Here is a 22,899-nt window from a genome sequence, read left to right as displayed (position 1 = left end):
ATATCCAGTTTCCCCTTCCTCAAAACTAGTTCCGCGTTAGTGCTTTTTATTTTTATTCCTTGTTTTTCATACAGATAATCTATCTTTATTTTGCTCCCATGACTATACTTTCCTTTTCCTTTGTAACTGTGTTGAACTTGGCAATTTCCTTAACTGAGGCTCAACCAGAGTGTCAGAGCATCAGTCAGATAACCTAGACAGAAAATCTGGAATTCTGTCCTTTATAAAAGAAACAAAACAAAACCAAAAACCAGAAGCGCTTTAGGGCGTCTGACTCAGCAAGCCCAGTACCCAGCTTGGTAGGTTTCAGGTAATCCACAGCCAGCCTCACCTCATAGTAAATGTCATGTTTTTACCCCAGGTCACTGCAACTACTAATCTTTCACTTCTGTGGAGTTCCCTACTCTAGATAGTGCATATAAATATAATAATTTATTGTATGACCTCTCGTGACTGGCTTCCTGCACTTACAATGTTTTAGAGATTCTTTCATGATATACCATGTATTAGAACTTGGTTCCATGTTAATTGTCAAGTAATGTTGACTGTGTTCATATTCACTTTATAAGTTGGATGACATTTGATTGTTTTATTTTTAGGCTATCATGAATGACATTGCTATGAACATTTGATTTTGTGTACATTACATCTAAGTGAATATGTATTATAATTTCTTTTGTATAAAATGGGGCTTTAATTACCAGGTTACTAAGTTAAATTCATATTTGCTTTTGACAAACTCCTGGAATATTTTCAAGGTTGGCTATAATATCTTATACTCCCAAGAGCAGTTTTGAGCATTCATTTTCTTCAGACCAATATTTGTGATTATGTATAGCTTCTTAGTGGATGTGACGTGGGCTTCTGTAGTTACAAAACTTTACAACAGGATCAACCCACAATAATAAAACGAGTTCCACAGCTTTCTAGCAGTAAATTTTTCTCCTAGTTAAGTATCAAACAACTACATTGAAATAAAATTTCCTATCTTTTCCATTCCTTTATTCTTCAAAAATATTTTGAGATTACAAAGAGAGATGAGATTTAAAAAAAAAAAAAAAAACAAAAAAAACTTTTCCATTTTTAACCAAGTTCTGGGGACCTTGGACGCCTAGACTGAAGCCTTCCTCAGCATCCTTGGTAACTGCAACTACAAGCATGTGTCATTGTGCCCTGAAGCTTGTGGCGTAAATGTCCAGTAGAGTGAGAATAACATGAAGCATGGGCTCTTGCCCCCGTGTTTGCTGTTGCCCTTCTGCTCGAGGATTACCTTCCTAGTACCAAATCCCCATGGGCACCTCAGAGTCCTCTCCCGCAAGACGTCAGCTTGAGTCAGTTCTCCACATTGTCGGTTACGTTGCGTTTGTCAGCTCTTCTGAGTGATGATGATTTTGACATGGTTACTGTAGAGGGAAAAGGGATTTCTTTCTCATTCAACGTACTTAAACACATTTGACAACTTTGGAAACATAACTTGATTTCAGATTAGGAATCTGTTCTTCCTGTAATTGAACAAAAGAAATTGAATTCCTTAACTTGGTGTCAAGAGTTCTTAGGCTGACTTCATAACCAGTGTGATAGGTTACAGCTTTAACAAACTAGTAATCTCTTTTATAAAAATTAATGCTCTATTTTATTATAAATTTTTATTGAAAAAGTAGAGGTTGAATTTAATTTTGAGAATATACATTTATGAATACTTATCAAAAGAAAGGAGAAAGATAAAGTAGTAGTTCTTTTTCCCATGGTTCACTTGGGCTATAGAGCAGCAGGACATGTTGTCACAAGCCAGTGTTCCATGTGCTTGAGAATTGATCTCAAGCTATGAAGTGAGCTATGTAATGTCCTGCTCAGGTTTGCCTTTGGGTAATAATGTTACAGAGAATTAGGCTGTAATAGCATCATCATGAAAATAGCTGATATGTGGGTCTTTTTCTTAAATCTAAACTGTAACTGATACAGATTAATGTAATAAGGAAGTCCATGTTCTTTTTCCTAAAACCATATACTTAGGAAGTGAAGATGAGTGCTCACTTCTGCACCACATGTACTAAAATTGGAATGATACAGAGAAGATTAGCATGGCCCCTGTGCAAAGATGACATGCGAATTCATGAAGTGTTCCATATTTTCATGCCTACCTGGATGCTGCCATGCTCCCACCTTTATGATAATGTACTGAATCTCTGAACCTGTAAGCCAGCCCCAATTAAATGTTTTTATAAGAAAAAAAAGAAGTAAAGATGAAGAAATGGAAGTTCTTAATTTTACTTCTTATTGCTCATGCACACATAATTCAGTCATGGACAATTTCTTTTAAAAAGACTATTGAAAATAGGATGATGAATACAATAGTCTTTCCTCTATTCACTTTCTTAGAATACTAAGATAGCTTTGGAGTATACACAAAGGGTTTTTCCTTTCTTTGCTTTTAAAGTTATTACTTATTTTAGTGTTTGCATTCAACAAAGCATATTGCCAGTTGCAGTGTTATTTAGGTCACTATGATGATGTATCAGATGACAGGGCACAAGGGGAATTGGGGCACACGTGACTCAACAGCCCATTGCCATGAAGTATTGAGCTGGTCTTAGGAAGACCAACTGGAGTTACACGGTGATGTGTTTTCTCTATAGACATTTCTTGTGCCTGAAGCTCAAAGATATATTTAATGTGACCTAAATATTCTCATTTAACATTCTCTTTGTCAGCAAGATATGCACTATCTCCTGGTTAAACAAACAAACAAAAAACAAACAAATGATATAAGCTGTCATCTTGGTAATCTCTTTGTATGTTGAATTCTTTCAGCTCTCTACTCAAGGAGATGCAAGCCAGGTGATTGGACCTCTCACTGAAGGACAGAAGAGAAATGTGGGTGTGGTGAACTCACTGTTTAAGCTGCACCAGTCAGTAACAAAGGTGACCTTTATCTTTATTTTACAAAAATAAGTATTGAGAAGGCCTGAAGGGAACTGAGCCTCTAAGCCACATAATGGTAGCACTCTGGAGTTTAAGCCAGAAGCATTGGGAGGCCGGCCTGCGTGACTTAGCATGATTTATTCAACAACAGAACCAAAAATCAAAGTGTGGTCTTTACATGAATTTTCAAGTGCTGCATTATACTATGGATAATTTTTAAAAGTTCTTCTATCAGCTTGGACTTCTGAAGTATATATTTCATACTTTAAATGAAAGAGATATTCTCAAGAATTGGCAGGAAGGTTTCAGAGAATTAAAATGGCAAGAAACCTTTGAGACTGCACATTCCGTTTCCTTCCATCATTTCTCTAAGGCACCAGGGGCTGCTCGGATAGTTCTAGTTAGCCTGTCTTTATTAATACTTATATTGATTTGTAGAAATGGAAACATCTGATCTTAGTATTTTAAATATTTGTGAAAATAATAGTCAGCCTAAAGAAAAATGAATGTTTTTAAGGAAATAAGTAAATATGGCCCTCTTCTGACCTTTATCTTATCAGTAAAATTGAATACCTAATGCTTCCACTGTTAAATGCCTGTTTTATATATTAAAGTAGTTTTCAGTAAATTAGTTTTAATGCAGGTATGAGATATTATTACTATAAAGCCATAATAATAAGCTAATTATCTTCTGGGAAGTTTTTATAGTCAAAATTAGTGTCTACAAAAATAAATGACTTAAGCAAGATTATAACTATATCAAAACTCTGTTGTAGGTGGTTGCCAGTCAGGGCTCATTCCCAGCAGCAGCTGAGCAAACTATAATGTCAGCTCTACAGGTACGGACATGGAATCCTTGGCTCTTTCTATAGCAAAGTGGTTTGAACTTTTTTTTTTTTTTTTTTTTTTTTTTTTTTTTGGCTAAATAGAAGATTGTTTTCAGAATAATTCAGAACAATCTATATATGCCCAAAGTTGTTCATTGTTAATTAAATATTCTGGAGAAGAGATACATATGTGTTCATATTTTTTAGAACTTAACAGTGGGCTCATTTGTTCTCTGTAGATTGTGTTTGACTTTAAACAACTGTAGTATGCAGAGGCAGGAGCTTTTGTACTGTTTCCTGCGTCTTGTAGCAGATCTTACTAACATCCTAAAGCAGTGGTTTTTCAGCAATTGACAATGTTGGAGGCATTTGGGGTGGTCATAACTCAAGGTGGAATGCTACAGACATCTAGTAAATGGAGGCCTTCACTCAGCACTTTGTAATGTAAGGGCAGTCACCCCACAACCTAGATGAGTCCAAAATGCCAAGGTTTAGAAATCCTAATTCAAAAATACATCTGTAGGAAAATGTAAAATTAGGATATATTCTCATTTTAACATATATACCTCTTTTCAAATACTCAGGAAGTGGGGGTTTGTTTGTGTCTGTTTTGTGATGGTGTGGCTCTGGCTGGCCTGGAAATCATTTTGTAGATCTGGTTGGCTTTGAACTCACTCAACTTTGAACTGCCTTCCCTTGCAGGGACTAAAGGTGTGTGCCACCATTCCTATCTTTTAAGAAGTTTAAGAAACACGATTTTTTGTGTGTGAGATTCAGAGGCTTTAAAGTACTTACAGCAGATAACTCTTTAAGCCAAATTAAACATTCATATGACAGTAATAGATATCCTTCATTTAGTACCACTGTTTGTCAGACATATGCACAGGCGTGTGCTTAAATAGTACAACCTTAAGTTATGTGGTGTGTATTATACCCATTTTGTATTAGAAACAAACAAACAAAAAAAAAACTCTGACCCTCATAAGCCTAATAAATAACAGATCTTACTGGCCAGAAGACTTGTATGTACTGTATCTTGCCACTGTAACTCATTCATTACCTCATAATTACTGATTGATGCCCTATTAACAGAGACACTTAAACCAAACAACCTGTGCACCGCATCTCAGCTCCTTGTCTTTATTACCCGATTTATAAAATGTTACAGTGCACCCAGGAGGAGGTAACAAATGTAAACTTACATTTTATTTAGATTATAAAGACAGAGTTTAAAAGATGATGGGGAGATGTAGGCCTGCAAATAAACACTAGGAAAAATGCATCCAGAGAGGAGCTGAGGGAAGACCAGACATTGGGGGAGTATGTCACAGATCTTAAAGCAAAGTGGAGATTTGGAAACAAAATTTTGTCTGTAAGTTCTGGGCTGGTGCCAAACAAGTAATAAGACAATGACATATATTCATGTGTGCAGAGGTCTGATGACATGTGTTTATGTGTGCAGAGAGATCTGATGTTATGTGTTTATGTGTGCAGAGATCTGATGTTATGTGTTTATGTGTGCAGAGATCTGATGACCTGTGTTTTATATGTGCAGAGATCTGATGACCTGTGTTTATATGTGCAGAGATCTGATATTTATGTGTACAGAGGTCTGATGACCTGTGTTTATGTGTGCAGAATCTGATGACCTGTGTTTATGTGTACAGAGATCTGATGACATGTGTTTATGTGTGCAGAGATCTGATAACCTGTGTTTATGTGTACAGAGATCTGATGACATGTGTTTATGTGTGCAGAGATCTGATGACATGTGTTTATGTGTGCAGAGATCTGATGACATGTGTTTATGTGTGGTGTGCAGAGGTCTGATGTGTTGAGGATGAGAGGAGACACTTGCATATTTATCTGTCCTCTTTTCTCCCACTGTGCTCCTCTTATTACTAAACATGGAAGCTGCCATAGTGAAATAGTTGTTTTTAGTAAAAGTTTTCAAAATTATTGGTTATCATACTATAAAATTGGACCAGTATGACAAACCTGAAGGCACTGCAATTCTTGGATGGCAGTAACGAGCAGATGGTCATCATCTCTGTGCTCCACATTGCCCTGTCTTCTCATGAGAGCTAGCTAACATGTTTCAATAAACACAGAGCCATTTCATTCTAACAACCATGTGATACATGGCATTTAATCATGCTGGCACAGTTATTCTGGTCCATTTTTGGTGAGTTTGTCTCTTTGCAGATAGTGACAGTGTTGCTGGAGTTATATATGGGAATGCGTCACATCTCTTTTATTCTGTGGGTTTGATGTTCTCTCAGGGAATATTCCAGATTGTTGAGGCTCTGATATTTTTATAATCATGGCTATTTTAGGAACATTCTTTTAAAATGTATTACAGACATTGCTGGTTTGTAGAGAGCATGTGGGGGTAACCATGATCTCCTTCTGTATCCTTTGGTAATTATTTATTCATACCTATCTTTAATATAATGGCATTTCCCAAAATGCTTTCTGTTCCCCTGTTTCTGCTTGTCCTAAGTGGAAAATTCACCCGGCTGTAAAAGTTTCATTGGTTATTTTAACCTGCAGTTTTATTTCTTACTTTTTGGTAATCGTGCTGTTTCTCCACATTCTATTTCTCTGGCTTTGACCACTCGTCATAAATAGAACTGAGCTAGTGAGCTCCACTAATTGGCTCCTGACATAAATGAAATTATTCATATCTTATTATTTAAATATAGTAGTAGCTATAAGGTTCATAATGTAATAATGCTAATTTAAAGTTTATCATAGATGACCTTTGCCAAATTAAACAAATTGTCTATTTCTAATTTTCTGAAAATTTTAAATTAGCAATGGTACTGTTATTTTCTTAAACAATTCTAGTCAGTGCAGTTTTCTCCCATTGATTCTGTTATGATACATTACAGTAACTTACTCTAAATCTCCTGCAGACCCCTGTCTTGATGTATTACCCTTGTCATATATTCCTGTGTCTGGTTTATTTGATTTTGTTAAGAGACAGTGGTATATAATCTCCCTCACCAATACCTTATTCTTTTACCAGTTTAATACTGGTCTCAATAAATGAGTTTAGAAGGCTTTTGTTATAGTTATCTGTTCAGAATTCTATAAACTTTGTTGTCTTTTAAATAACAACAACAACAACAACAACAAAGCCATGAATTGCCCACAGAACCCAGAAGATCATGTCAGATCCCCTAGAACTGGAGTTAGAGAAAGGTGTGAGCTGCCATGTGGGTGCTGGGAATCAAACCCAGGTTCTCTGGACGAGCAACTAATGTTCTTAATCATTGAGCCATTGCTCCAGTCTCTCTACTTTATTTTTAAGACAGAATCTCTCCTTGAACCTAAAGCTCATCCATTGGCTAGGCCAGCTAGCCAGTGAAGCCCAGTGATCCTCCTGTCTCTGGCCCCATCCCTACACCTAGCACTGGATTTACAGACCTAGGCTACATAGCAAGCTTTCCATAGATACTGGAGATGCAAACTCAAGTCCTTGTTCTTTGTGGAAGATGTTTTAACCACAGACCATCTCCCCAGCCCTCACATTCTGTCTTTGACTTGTTTTGTTTTTATCTTGTAACAGCCAAAATAAACACTTAAACTAATATGCAGCTTCCTTTGAAGCTCCACTGTTTTGATCATTTGTACTTTCATCTTCATTCTGCCTCAAGTATTTTGAAATTTCATTTGTGATTTCTTCTTTCAATCGTGAATTTTTTAGAAGCTTTTTTAAATCTCCAGGTTTTTGTTGTCATATGTATTTTACTGATTTCTAACTTAACTGTTGTCAGCAAATAGGCTTGTGGTGCTGCATGTTCTTAGAAATTTAATTAGCCTTGTTTTCTGACTTGTGTTTTACATGACTGTGTATATTTGTATTTTAGATGGGAACAGTGTGGTTTTTCTAGCTTGGAATGCGGTTTATTTATAAATTAACTATGTACATGATAATAATTCCTAATCTCTTGATTGTACTATCAGATCATTAGTCAAGTTAAATAACAAGTGTTAAGACATTCTTAACATGTCTACTGACATTTTGTATATGTCCTATCAATTGCTGAGATAGAGTCAAATCCTCCAAGGATATACCTTTCTTAGTCTTTCTTTAATTCTATCAATCCTTGTGTCCTCCAGTTCGGAAGTGTTTATGGCTGTGTTGTTAAGTCTATTATGAATATATTTATCACTATTCTTTAATGAACTGACACTTTGGCTGTTACAAAATATCCCTCTTTAGCTTATTGTTTTGCATTCTTTGTTAGCTAACAATAACCTAGTCTGTGTATGCTAATGTTTGCATGGTGTGTTTTCTATAAACATTTGCATTGAATGCCTCTGTGTACTTTTGAAGTGCATCTCTTGCAAACAGTATATAGCTGAGTCTTGTTCTTTTGTCTATGTTAGTAATCTCTGCCTTTGTGGAGTATTTAGTTATCAATGTAATTATTGCCTAGGCTTTAATTGGTACATTGTTTAGTGCTTGTTTTTCTTTTAGCTTTCCTTATTTCTGTCTTATTCTGGATGACTGTTTGTTTGTTTTTAAAGTTCTGTTGTTTCACTGAAGCTGGGTTATATAGGGATCAAAGAAGCTGGGGGAAGGGATCAAGCCTCAAGGAGACAGAGGCCAGCCCTGAAATGACCAGTCCCTGGACTGGAGAAGGTAATGATACACCTCCCACCACTACCACCACCACCACACACAGACAGACAGACAGACAGACAGACAGACAGACAGACAGACACACACACACACACACACACACACACACACACACACAAACCACCAGCCAGGAGGATCATTTAACAGGTAGAAACTGAAGGATTCTTGGAGAACCTGGAGAATGTCATCAGCTTTGACGTGTTAATTGGCCTCTCGGCCTTTTGTCCTGGGTCTGAAACCTAACATTTCAGCCTTTTTTGTTGCTAGTTAAGGAGCCATATAATCTCTTTTATAGTTGCTTCTCGCTGAAATTGGGGCAAGAAAACAAGAATGATAGTCAAAGGACAGGCTACTGACATCTTTGGAGGCCTTCAGGATACAGATTCTGAAGGAACACCTGGGGTGGCCTGCTGTAAGCAGCCTTGGAGAAGTCCGCAGTTGAAATCTGCTGGGGCAGAGTCAATTCAATGTTAGAGCAACAAACTTCCTTTTTGGGAAGGTTTATTTATTTATTTATTTATTTTTTTTTTTTTTTTGGTTGGTTGGTTTTTGGTGGGTTTTTGTTGTTTTTTTTTTTTGTTTTTTTTTTTTTTTTTCAGAAATATTTTTATTGTAGTTTGTCTTGAAGAATAGTTTTACTAAAATTAGGATATGTTTTCTTTTAGCTCTTTAAATACACTGTTGCATTGTTTTCTGTCCTCCTGTTTTCTAATGAGATGTCTTCAGTCTTTATCTTGATTCCTAGTGTGTGACTTTCCTCTTTCCCAGCACCACTCTGAAGCTCTCCTGGACCATTGGTTTGGATATACCTAGGCAGGTGTCTCTTCAGAATTATTCCACTTAGGTAGCTGCTCTCCCTAAATCTGTAAATGGATGCTTTTCATGGCTTGGGTGACTGTGGGGTTCTCTTCTCCTCTAAATTGATTTTGTGCCTCATTATTTTCTTACAGGATTCTAGACCTGCTTCAGAAGACTGGTTGGTTAGTTGTCCTTTTTCTCTCTAGATGATTTCCATTGAATGCATCACTGATTCACCAGCTCTCTCTTCTGTCATTCAGTTTTTCTGTTGAAGCTGTTCACTCCTTTTAAGCTTCAGATAGTACTTTTGGTTGTTGTTATTTAAATTTTCTATTTGTTTTTGTACCTTTACTGGCTGCTGAAAACTTTATTTTTAATTTTTTTGTTTGTTTTTAATCTCACTGAGGATATCCCTCAGAATTCTGGAGTCTGGGTCATTTTAGGGCTGGCCCCTGTCTCCTTGAGGCTTGACCCACAACTTTGTGATATATTTTTACATATTTCTTCTGGGATTATTGATGATTTTGCTTTAATAGGAAATTAATTTTGTCATACTCAAAGTGTATACTGTCATACCTGCAGCTGGCCATGTGACAGATCTCAGTTCTTGTTTTTCTTTTCCCTTTCTTCTTTCTTCCCTCCCTCCCTCCCTCCCTCCCTCCCTCCCTCCTTCCCTTTACCTCTGTTCCTAGAGTGTGAACATAGGACCTTACACATGCTAATCACATGCTCCACTAGAGTGTGAACATAGGGCCTTACACATGCTAATCACATGCTCCACTAGAGTATGAACATAGAACTTACACATGTTAATCACATGCTCTACTAGAATGTGAACATAAAACCTTACACATGCTAATCACATGCTCCACTAGAGTGTGAACACATGCTAATCACATGTTCCACTAGAGTGTGAACGTAGGACTTATACATGCTAATCACATGTTCCACTAGAGTGTGAATGTAGAACTTACACATGCTAATCACATGCTCCACTAGAGTGTGAACATAGGGCCTTACACATGCTAATCACATGCTCCACTAGAGTGTGAACATAGGACTTATACATGCTAATCACATGCTCTACTAGAGTGTGAACATAGGACTTATACATGCTAATCACATGCTCCCCTTACCACTGAGCTCCATCCCTGGCTTGGCATTTTTGAAATATGATCTGGTTTTGTAACCCAAAAGGTCCTAAATTTGTGGGAGTTCTTTGGCCTCATCCTCCTGAGTCTGAGATTATAAATTATACACTACCATTCCAGATTTAGCTCACTTCTTTTCCTCTTAAGACAGTCTCATGCATCCCAGGTCGGCTTTCAATTTTCTATGTATCCAAGATAGCCTGCAGCTGCTAATCCTCTTGCTGTCATCTCCCAAGTTCTGAGATTATACTTAGTAATTCATGTCTTTAAATAGTATTCACAAGACATATTTAGTTTATTCTGCATAAATGGGGTTTATGAGTCAGATGGAGATTAGTGCTGAATTCAAACGTACAATTAGATATTCCCCACCTCCCAGCCTTCCCATAATTCCCTTCTCATACCATACAAGTCTTGGTTGATCCAAGTTTTATTACTCGTTTTCTTGGTAATAGGGTTTAATCCCTGTCACTATAGAAAACACATAGCACTCAGGAGGTGTAGACAGGAGGCTAGGTCATTTTCAGTGACATAGGGGATTCAAAGCCAGTCTGGGCTACATGAGAGTCTACCTCAAGACAACATTGCTATAGTTTTATCTCCCAGAAATAATCTTCTCTGGAAAAGACACAGACAAACTAAACAAATAAAAACATGACAATTCATATATCAAGTAAGCCAAAAGCCAGCTGGGCACAGTGGCTCTAATATCTGATATAACAGACTTCAAGTCAAAATTAGTAGGAAAAGATAAAGGTCACAATACACTAATAAAAGGACAGTTCCTTGATACTTATGCTCCAAAGGTTCGGATTTTCAGCTTCATAACACAAATACTTAGGGACGTAAAAGGTCAAATTGGTCAAGGTACAATAATCTTTCATCAGTAAATAGGTCAAGAAAAAAATCAACAAAGAAACATTAGAACCAAATTGTACATTAGATCAAATGGACTTAACAGAAATCTATGGGATATTCATCCAGCAACTACAGAATCCACATTCTTCTTGGCAGCCCATGGAAACTTCTCTTAAATATCCTCTATCTTAGGATACAACAAGCAAGTCTTAAATAATAGAAAATAACCCACATAGTTTCTTGAATTTTATCAGATAAAAATAGAGCAAAACTGGAGATCAGTACAAAAAGACACCACAAAAACAGTGCAAGAGCCTGGAGGTGAACGGGGAGTGTTCTGCCTCTGTTGTTTTCTGATAGGGTTCATACAGATCAGGGCGGCCTCACACTTGCTCTATAAGGTGACTTTGAATTCCTGAGCCTCCTGTATGTATCTCCCAATTGCCAGGATCACAAGCATGAACCACTGTTCTTAGCTGACTGTCTGTCTTGAATGATCAAGAAATGAATGAGGAAAATTTAAAGTTCGTAGAATTAAAAAAATTAAAGCCAGGTATAAGAATGTTTCAGATACAGAAAAGGAGGTCTTAAGAGAAGCATTTATAGTTGTGGGTGCTGATTGAAAGCAGCTCAGTAAGTCATAAGTAACCTAGTGATGCACCTGAAGGTCTTACTAAAACAAGAATAAGCAAACCCCAAAGCAGTAGATGATAAGAAATGAAAAAGAAAGGAGCAGGAGTTAATAAAACGGAGGCTACATGAACAATAGAAATAATAGGAGAAGGAAGAATTGTTTTTTTAAATAAACAGTGTTGACAGATTCCTAGCTATACTGAGCATGAGATATGAAACATAGATATTGTAAAGAGAATCACTGAAATGCAAAGTGCCTTTAGAGAACTCTGTAATCTAAAGTAAGGTAAAATATAGAAGAAATTAATAAATACAGATACATACAACTTACTGAAATTAAGTGAAATGAATATGAACAACTTAAACAGGTCCGTAACAGTCAGCAAGATTGAAGCAGTAATAGTCTGCCAACAGAGGAACTCTGAGACCTACAGACTCACTGCTAACTTCAGCTGGCCTGTAGAGACCTAACATCAATGCCCCTCAGACACTCCATAAAGTAGAAACTGAAGGATGCTACCAAATTCATCCTGAAAAGAAATGAATTAGATAGACAGTTCTCAAAAGAAGAAGTAAAATGTAGTCAAATGTTAACCCCTGCAAGGAGTAAGACAAGGAGGTGTGTGTGAAAATGATTAAAATTCAATACATACATGTATGAAATTAACAAAGAATTAAAAGATTGAAAATAACTGGTAAATATATGAAAATATTCAACATCCTTAGCCATCAGGAAAGTGCAAACTAAACCTACATTAAATGCTATCCTATCCTATCAAAATGGTCATCAGGGAGGGAAATGACAGCCAGTGCTGATGAAGATTCTGGGAAAGAAGAAGCCTCATACACTTACAGGCATAGACGCAGACCATTAGAGCCACTATGGACATCGCTCTGCAGGTTCCTAAGGAATGGAAACTGGAATGCTGTACAACTCAGCCATAGCGCTGCTGCTTACACTCAAGAGTGCGAAGTAGTTATTCATATCTGCACTGTTCACTGTCACCAGATGTGGAGCCAGCCTTGATGCCCATCCATGGATGAGAAGAGAAGGAAAACACTGCCTTATTTAGCCATAAGAAGAACGGTCTGTCATTTTCAGGAAAATGGGTGGAAATAGAGATCATTGGGCCAAGCTAAGTAAGCCAGAATTGAGCAAATAGTTCATGTTTTCTCTCATATTTAGAATTAGAAGCAACTATGCATACATATATTATATGAAAGTAGAATTGGTCATGTGAAGTGAGGGGTCTATAGGGGTGAGGGGGATGGGCAAGAGAAGATAATGGAAGAGTAAGAGACAGTATTCAGCATTTTCTTATGCAGAATCTAAGTTTAAATTATATATAATATATAAATATATAAATATAAACAAATACATCTGAGGCGTGTGCAGATTCTACATAGTAGTGATTTCTTACAGTAAGGAATGCAATCAGGTCACTTCTCCTTGGAGTCATTTAACCAACAGGAAGATCATATTTGAATTTTCTACTTCATACTCCCTGTGTCTTTTATCCTGTCTGTCTTTTACATAAGTCTGCATGTATGCCTGCCTGAAGGCTGTCTTGTGAATCTGTCTGTCCCTGTGTCTGTGTCTGCCACTGTGTATGTCTGTTGTTGTGTGTGAATGGCGTCTCTATGTCTGTATATGTGTCTGACCCTACATGTGCTTGTCCGTTTTTGTCTGTTTGTCTTTTCTATGTTTGTTAGTGGTGTCTGTATCGCTAGTTACTGAAGAGCATAGGCAGAACCACATGGGGAAGGAGTAGGGAGTAGTTGATAGGAGTCAAGTCACTGCTTATCAGTCAGTAATCATAAATGATTGCTTTTGACTTTTATGATAGATTTAGGAAGTTGTGTTCAACTTGTGTGTTTGCTGGTCTCAGCAGATGGTTCACATGCATTTTCTGGGTCAGAGTGTGAGGAAGAGCAGGTTGTAACTGTGCATTAGCTGAGGCTCTACAAGTTGATTACATGGGAAGTCCCAGGCAAGTAAGATTGGCAGTCACATCGTGTTCCTACAGCCAGTCTGAGTACCCAGCAGGCTAGCAGCCTTAAGTCTGAAGTGACTTCAAGATGTATTCAAGGACTTCAACTCTGGGTGTGCGGTCCAACAATTTCAGTCTCCTGGATGTAAAAGAGATTTTCAGAATATTTGCTTTGCCACAGAGGACCATTTGGGATTAGGAACGTCTGGGACAGTGTGAACGAGGAGTAAGAGAAGTAGAGGGTCAGAAAATGTTTAAAAAGAACATCACATGGTTTTTATTTTCTTCTGGGTATCACTTATCCTTGCTCTTCCTTACTGTCGTCCCGAGAGCCAGGCATGAAACCTTGGAGGCTCCTGTTTCTGCCTGTTTACCCTGGGGTTCTACAGTGCTCGGAAACTGCCTGAGTTGGGTCTCCTAAGCTCTCGAGTGGGTGTTCTTGGGTTTGGTTAGATGCTTCTTCATGTCATAAGTAAAAAACTCAGCCTTTTAAAGATAGTCTTTTCGTTTTCCACCCATACTTTAAGGTCCCTTCAGTTTCTCTTCCCAGTGTATAGGGCAGACATATGAAGGGTCTCAGCTGTTGGACTTGCTCACCTATAGCTGTGGACAGGCTTTTGAACTTGGCTGAGGTTCTCTATGTGTAAATTATTTCATGAATGATATAAATTAGAGAGAGTAAAAGTTCTTTAGAGAAATAACTTATTTTTAAGTAAAATTACCTACCATATAAAGTATACTAAGTTAATGTCTCTCCTTCTAATCTTCCAAGGGCACCTATTATTTGTGTCCTTTAAGTGGCATTTGGCATTAATCTGTGCAGTAATCTCTAGCTAGGCTCACTGACTCTGTTGGTTTCTCTTGTGTCTCAAAAGCTGGTGACTAACAAATCTAATCAGAACATCTCAGGAAGTGGGTATCTACATAATAGCCCAGTACATTTTCACATAGGCATTTCTAATTCTTGTGCCTAACTGAACTTGTTTTTTTTCTTTATAGCCACAAATCAACTTGTGCTGCTTTGATATGTAATGCTTAGTCATTAGTGTTATTAAATATTAAAACAACAAACAAACCCATGTACTCTTAAATCTCTTCAACTTTGCAAATCTAACCACAAAGCCCTACTGACTCTTCACCTCCATCCTCCCTGTGTCTAATTGGTTCATTTGGCATCAGTATCTGCAGTCTTATACTTGTTTTCCTGCCTCCAGTGTAATCCCTTAGGCTACTATCCAATATGATTGTGTGCTAAATTGAAATCTTTATCACCAGTCTCTACATCCCTTCCTGATAAATTCCTTGCTTGTAGCAACCCTCCGTGAGCACACTCCAGCTGTTTCTCTCTTAGAGTCAGGCACTTACAGTCTCTCTTCTGTGCCCTGTGGTTCTCCAGGTAGACCAGCATTCTCGGGCTGTTGTAGCTTTGACACATGTTCCCAGTCTCATTTTTCTCTCGGTTTCTTTCCTATCTGTCAGAGGTTCAGTTTAGACACCTTTCCCTTTTACTGTTCATATCCTTTCAGCATGCGATGGAGTCTCTGTGTGATCCCACCATACTCTGTTGAATATTTTAATTTACTACCATGTTTCATCTGTATCACTAGACTGCAGACCAGTTCACACATACTTGTGTATATATATATACTTGTGTATATGCTTATTATCTTGACAGATGAAGGCCTAAAGATGTATGTAGAGACTTAATGACTAACTACCCCCCTTAATCTTTTCTTATCGGGTTTACCTATTTTGAGCCATGACTATCTGCCATGTGATCTTAGTCACCAGTGAAGCATGTGTACTATGCCTCCAGGTTTTGATTTGAGGTGTTTATAGGATTCTCGTCAGTATTTGCACATCAAAACCAAAACCCTTTACTAAGCTCTAACCTCTTCCACAGACTAACCAGTGGTTACAGAACATTTTTCCACCTGAGCTGCATGGCTGCTCTGACTGGTAGATTTATGGTGTGTGTTCTAACCAGTAGGGTATTTCCAAGAATTGTTGTTATCTGTTTCTAGATGCTGGTGAACCATTACTCCTCTCTTCTTGGTCTCTAAACCCTGCCAACGACTCCCTAGGAACACAGCTACCTTCTGTTGAGAATCACTGCTATGGGATTCTCCACAGAAACCTACCTTGTGAATTGCCTACTCTTCCACCCTGTAGGAATCCAATCACCTGTGGTTTTGCTCAATTCACTGGTGAAAAAAAAAAAAATATGGGAAGGTGTCTTAGTTAGGGTTTTACTGCTGTAAACAGAAACCACGATCAAGGCAATTCTTAGAAGGATGACATTTGGGGCTAGCGTACAGGTTCAGAGGTTCAGTCCATTATCATCAAGGTGGGAGCATTGCTGGAGGAGCTGAGAATTCAACCTCTTGTTCTAGTGCAGCTAGCAGAAGACTAGGACAGCTAGGACAAGGGGATTAAGACCCACGCCCACAGTGACACACCTACTCCAACAAGGCCACACCTCCTAGTAGTGCTGCTCCTGGGCCAAGCATATACAAACCATCACATAAGGTTTCAGTTTTTAAGGAATTACTTGTTTCACTTTTTTGAGAAACAACAACAAAAAGTGTGCTGGTTTGCTCTTCGCCTTGTGAATGGACTCTGTTTGCTCCCTGGCATGGCTTACCTTCTCATGGGCTCATTTAACCATCAAACCTTTTGACAGAGTGAGATGATTGGAGGAGCTGGGAGTTTTCAGTGCTGTATTCCTAGGATTTTAAGCTTTCTAAGTCACTGCTGCCAGTGATTAGGGTGAGAAACACACTTCTTTTAGTTAAACTATGTGTAGTCTGACTCTGATAGAATATGAAAACTGTTAGTCAAAATGTTTCTCACTTCATTTCCTCAGATTTTTTTGTGTCAGTTTCTCTAATTTTGCTTTTCTTTCCCATTTTCTCTTTGTTAGACAATTCACGATCTTATGGGAAATGCCATACAGCCCTTGCTGACGTCAGTGGCAGATGCGATCGAGGCCATAATCATCACCATGCATCAGGAAGATTTTTCTGGGTAAAGCATTTCCTCAGAACTGTTACTAGTCTTCACTGCCTTGATTTCCATTCCTTACCCCTCCTACTCTCCAAGCTCCTTTCCAGCCAGGCTTTATTCTTGTGATGGCACTGGCGCCTCGCCTCATCCTCTTCCATTGTGAGTGTTATTACCACATTATCTTTGTTCTGGTTCCCATCATCTCTCTCTGCTTAGTGAGATGGAGCAGGTTGTAGACTCAGCTCTGTGCTTCAGGATTGGGTGGTTTGTGCCGTCTTCTTCTTCCTGGTTTTCTTCTTTCTCACAGATGGCCTCTTCTTCACCCGTGTGATCCCCTGACTCAGGCATGACATTCCTCTTGAGAACTCATCTGACTTCCTGCCTGGTTTTGAGAGCAAGCTCTCTCTTAGTCTTGTAAGACGTGTCCTTCCTCAGAGTTTTTCATCATGTTTAAGGAGAGTCCTGTCTAATGAAAGTTTGGGTAGGGAAGGAGTCAATGAGAAAAGAGCCCCAGATCTCTGCATGAGGGGCTGAGTCCCTCTGTGGCACCATTCTCACCCTGTGGGTTTCTACCCCTCTGGGAACTCTTTCACGGATCACCTGACCATCAGAAAACACAGATATTTACACTATAATTCATAACAGTAGCCAAGTTACAGTTATGAAGTAGCAAGAAAAATGTTGGGGAGTCACCACAGTGTGAGGAACTGTACTAAAGGGTCCCAGCATTAGGAAATTTGAGAACCACCACTCTAAGGGAAGCCAGTGCATACAGATCTGGTATCGTGAAAATGCACATCCAGCAATTCTCAGTTTTGTGGATGCTTAACTTTAGCGTCACCTTCAGCTTCTGCATAGCACTATTGTTATGAGGACTCTGGATTACCTATACTACCTGTTCAGAACACACTATTCAAGGCTTCAGAGTAACTGGGGGAATTGATCTTTAATAGCTAAGAATGATTGGATTTTAGTACATTTAAATCAGACTTACAATCCACAAGGAGATTTCATAACATGTATCTTAAATTTCATTTGAAGTATCATTTCAGTTACATTAGCACATGCTTCTGGAACTTGTTCCAATATGCTGTTTTCTATAGCTCAATGAAATCATTGCATCTGAACAGATCACATCATGTGACACACCTTCATGTCACCATATTCATAAGCACTGCCTTTCCTTAGGTGGTCGCTCTCAACTTTTCTAATGCTGGGACTGTTTAATACAGTTCCTCATGTTGTGGTGACCCACAACCATAAAATTATTTTTCTTGCTACTTCATAACTGTAATTTTCCAACTGTTATGAATTGGAATCAGTCTTCCTCCAGAGTAATAGAAAGATTTTGTGATGCTTTGGATAAAGTGTAAAAAAGTCCGAGAGGCCAAGTGGGGTTGGCCTTCACAGGAAACTCATCTCAACTTTAGGAACATACATAACCTGATAAAGGGACAGAAATGATATTCCGTGCGATGGAAACCAAATGTGAACAGGTACAGTTAATAAAAATAGGTTTTAAGTCAGAACTTGTAAAATACAACCAAGAAGATGATTATAAAGTGATAAAGGGGCCACCCCTTTAACTGGATATTTAAAATAAATATGCATCTGATATCAGAACACCTAAATATAAACATATATTTAAAGAATTTGATTGTAACAGAATAATAACCCCTTCAATGACAGACAGATCATACATACAGAAATTTGGGCTATACTTTAAAACAAATGGTCCCAACAGACATCTATAAAATGCACATTCATAGAGATATTTTTCGTGGAGAGTTCCATTTAGACCATAAAAATAACCTAAACAAGCTTAGGAGGAAAAACAACAAAACTAACAGTATCATATATCTCTTTGTTGTTGTTGTTATTGTTGTTTGTTGTTGTGGTTGTTGTTTTGAGACAGGGTTTCTCTATATAGCCCTGGCTATGCTAGAACTTGCTCTGTAAACCTGTCCTGGCTTCCAAGTGATCCACCTGCCTTTGTCTTCTGAGTGCTGGGATTAAAGGTTTTTGCCACCATTGCCTGACCATATATCTCTTCTGACCATGGTAGTATAAAAATTTAATAGGAGAATTCATAGAATATCCACAAATAAATGGCAGGAAGATGGCAACTCTTAAGGCTGGCCTAGGTTACAGAGCAAGCTCAAGGCCAGCCTTGGCAATTTAGTAAGATCTGTCTCTAATAAAAGGCAGGAACTGGAAAAGTGCTTGGGGGTAGTTAGTGCTAAAGCATTTGCTCAGTGTCCACCAGGTCCCAAATTCAGTCACTGTATGGTAACATGAACAGCAAAACAAATAAAGCCAGTCCAGAGATAGGAGCTGGTGAAGGCATGGAAAGGAGCCCATGTGCACTGCTGTAGGAATTCGGGTGATTGCATGTATTGTGGAACTGAATGTGGGTTCCTAGACACATGTAACCCACTGACACAGACTCAAGAACAAATAGGAAATCTGAGCAGAACAGAAGGAATGACAAGATTGAATCACATTTCCATCAAGGAAATGTGCAGGAACTATTGGCTCCATGCATGAAGCGTAACCACTTAAAAAGGAACTGTGTGACTTCTTCTCAAACTGTAAAAAAGCAGACTAAGAAAGAAAGGATACTTCCTCTTTTTATAAAGGTAGCATTACCTTTATTCCAAAGCAGATGAGGACAGGACAAGAAGAAAAAAATGACAGATTAGTGTTCTGCTGAGTCCTGGTATAAAGTCCTCTGCAGAGTCCTCGCAGAGCAAATGCAGCAGGACTCTAAGGATTTAAGAAGGATCGGGTACCATGACCAAGTGAGACTTATGTCTGGGATGCCAGAGCAGCATCACATACGTAATCAATAAGTCTGTCACAGTAGAACGGTGAACAAAACTCATATCATCATCTCATCGAGTGCAGACGTATTTGGAGCATTCACCATCTTTAATTAAGAAATTAGCTGTAAAAATATATCTCATCACAGGAAAGGCCAGATGTGACAAGGCCATGGTTAGTATTGTACTCAGTGATGATCAGCCAGAAGCCACTCTGTGACCTATGACCTGTGCCCAGTGCTGACAACCCTTGCCAGAACAATTAAGCAAAAGGAACAGAAGGCATTCCTTAGGAAAAGATGTAGTGGAATTATAGTTGCTGAGGGGGTAGATTTAAATAAAACCCTGAAGGCAAAACGTGGTTAGACCTAATAAGTGTAGCAAAATCAGATTGCAAAACCAACAAAAGGAGCCAGTGGCATTTCTGTAAGCTGACAAGGAACTAGCTATACAGTAAATTAACAAGCAACCTCATTAGCATAGCTTAAAATAAATTACTTATCTATTAGTTTAATCATGGCATTAAGAGATCTGCAGACTGAAACTACAGACTAAATGAAAGCTTGAAGAAGTTCATTGTGGAGAGCCTGTGTTCATGGGTTGGTGGAACTACAAGGAAAGAAAGTACAGGTCAGTGTCTTTGATAGACATAGATATAAAATTCTCAAAATACTAGCAAGCTGAGCATGGGAGATAGCTCAGTCAGTGAATTTGCCTTGTAAATATAAGGAGGACATGAGTTCAAGTCCCAGAACCTACATTTAAACAACATCAACAAAAATTGAATAAAACCAAAAATGGATGTGGTGATAACTGCTTCAAACACCAGCAACAAGATGGTAGAGACAGGCTGATCACTGGGCCTCACTGGCCAAGCCGTTTACCATACTTGGCAAGCTCAAAGCCAATAAGGAGGCTGTTTCAAAACCAGCTGAGGTTGACCTCTGACCTCCACACATGTGAACATGTAGCTGCACACACACTCAGATCTGCGTGGACAAGCATGCACCATAGGCATCTGAAGAATGCACCCAAGGTTGTCCTCTGGGTATGTGCACATAAGCACCTGCACACATGTTCACCTGAGTATGCACCTGTACACACACACACACACACACACACACACACACACACGCACGCACGCACACACACACACCCTGAAAAAATTCACAAATCAAATTCAAGAAGTCTTAAAATAGGTAAAAAATGTCTGTACTACCAAAGAATCTATAGATTTCTATTCACTATTAGAATTCCAATGTGTTTTCTCATAGAAATAAAAAGAAACAAATCTTAAAATTCAAAGCCCTGGGTAGCCATGGCAACCTAAGGATAAAGAGCAAAGCCAAAGACATCATACTTCTTGATTTTAATCTATACCTCAAAGTAATGGAGGGACAGGGAGGTAGCTCAGTTGGTAAAGCATTTGCTGCTCAAGCATGAGCCTTAATCCCCAGAGCCCTGTGACAGCCTGAACACAGCCTGTCATAATCGCAGCAGTAGGATTGGAGGTGGAGAGAGGGGACTCCCTCCAAGTTCACAGACAAGGTAGCCAAACATTTGGCCTCCCATAGGAGATCCTTTCTCAAACAAAGATGGAAGGTGAGGACCAACACCTACAGTTGTTCCCGGATCTCCATATACACTGGCACAGACCCACACTCACACAAACATGCATGCACATGACCCGACCTGCAGGTCCTAGGTTATTCGTGAGGGACGAGGAGGATTACAACCTGGAAGAACGGGCGAGAGAGAGAATGGACTCAAGGAAGCAAATGCTTGTCAAGAGTCATATATTTGGGCACAAAGTGCTTATTTATAATACATTTTTCAAAGGGAGGGGTAAGAGGGATCCAGGTGATGGGAAAGTACAGAATCTTCTTGTCCTGTGCCCTGAAACAATGGCGGTCTAACTGCTTAATTCAAAAGATAGGGTACACTGCTTTACATCTAAAAATCTATTTGTAACTATCAAGCAGAACCTTGTGGTTGCCAGGGAGATGAAACTGCAGGGGACATTGTGCAGGTGGGGAGAAGTAGGGGGTGAGGGTAAGAGGCAAGGGTCCTGGCTTCTGACATGCACATACACACAGGACTAAACAAAATAAACTGTAAGTTACTGGCAGCAATTTAAAAAAAAAAAAAAAAAAAAAAAAAAAAAAAAAAAAAGTAAACATTGTCCAGTGGAATAGAGAGCCCATAAATGAGTCCAGTTGATTTTTAATAAAGGTGCCAAGAACACAGGGGAAAGGACCATCTCTTCAGTGCAGTGCTGGGAACACAGGATCTCACACCTCATCAGATACAGTATATGAAACTATGCACATGCTAGAGGGAAACATGGAAGAAAGCCCTGACACTTGTCTGGACAGGAATCCTCTTTAATCCTAAAAGCTCAGGCAGCAAAATGAAAAGCAGATGAAAGGGATTGCTCCAACTCAAAAGGCTCTGAACATCAGAGGAAACCACTGAGAGGAAATAGGGCGTGGATGGGGAGAAAGAATACTCAAGCAAAACGTGTGGTAAGGGATTGGTCCCAAAGCTATAAAAGTACGGGGGAGGGGGAGAGGGAGAGGGAGGGGAAGGCAGGCAGGCAGGCAGGCAGGGAGGGAGGGAGGGAGGGAGGAAGCTAGCTAGCAAGCAAACAAGTAGAATCTCAATAGAGAGGAAACTTCTGAATAACCTAATTTAAAATTGAAGGGCAAATAGATTAAAAATAAGAATTTGCAAATGAGTGCATGTAGCTCAGTTGGTACTTGCCTAGTATGTACCTTTGGTTCATTCCCTAGCATAGAATAAACCGGCTATGGTGCATGCCTGCCTTTACAGAGGTCAAGACAGGAAGTCCAAGAATTCTTGACCATAAATTCAAGGCTATCCTTGGCTACATGACACTCTGTCTCAACAGATAACAAAGCACACACACACACACAGAGCTTACATTGCTGCAAAATGCAGATTAAGGCCATAACTTTTTAATGGTTAGATGAGCAGTTGTAAATATTGGCATTGTCGATGAGGATGTGAATTACCATAGATACTGTGAACAACTGTATGGAGGTGCCTCAAAAAGCTAAAAATACAGGCTGGGTTTGGTGGTACATGCCTTTAATCCCAGCATTTGAGAGGCAAAAGGCAGGCAGATATCTGTGAGTTCAAATCCAGCTGCCCTACATAGGGAGTTCTAGGCTGTCCAGGTCTACATTATAATATACTGCCTCCAAAACAGAAAAG

The 22,899-nt window shown here is 38.8% G+C and overlaps 1 protein-coding gene and 1 non-coding gene across 2 annotated transcripts in view; both read left to right on the top strand.

The window, feature by feature from the left end:
- The window catches only part of Cog5 (component of oligomeric golgi complex 5), a 288,970-nt gene that overhangs the window by 229,367 nt on the left and 36,704 nt on the right, over positions 1–22,899 (top strand). The window contains exons 15-17 of the mRNA XM_034514294.2: positions 2,812–2,922; positions 3,699–3,761; positions 16,758–16,861. Coding sequence (XP_034370185.1) covers positions 2,812–2,922; positions 3,699–3,761; positions 16,758–16,861 — 278 coding nt within the window. The remainder of the gene's footprint in view (positions 1–2,811; positions 2,923–3,698; positions 3,762–16,757; positions 16,862–22,899) is intronic.
- Positions 2,027–2,133, top strand: LOC117717448 (U6 spliceosomal RNA). The gene has a single exon (XR_004607929.1). It is a non-coding gene; the product is annotated as a U6 spliceosomal RNA (small nuclear RNA).

This window comes from Arvicanthis niloticus, chromosome 11, assembly GCF_011762505.2.
Source record: "Arvicanthis niloticus isolate mArvNil1 chromosome 11, mArvNil1.pat.X, whole genome shotgun sequence".
NCBI classification, from domain to species: Eukaryota; Metazoa; Chordata; class Mammalia; order Rodentia; family Muridae; genus Arvicanthis; species Arvicanthis niloticus.
Note: the sequence above shows the minus strand (reverse complement) of the source record. Positions and strands in the feature narration are given on the sequence as shown.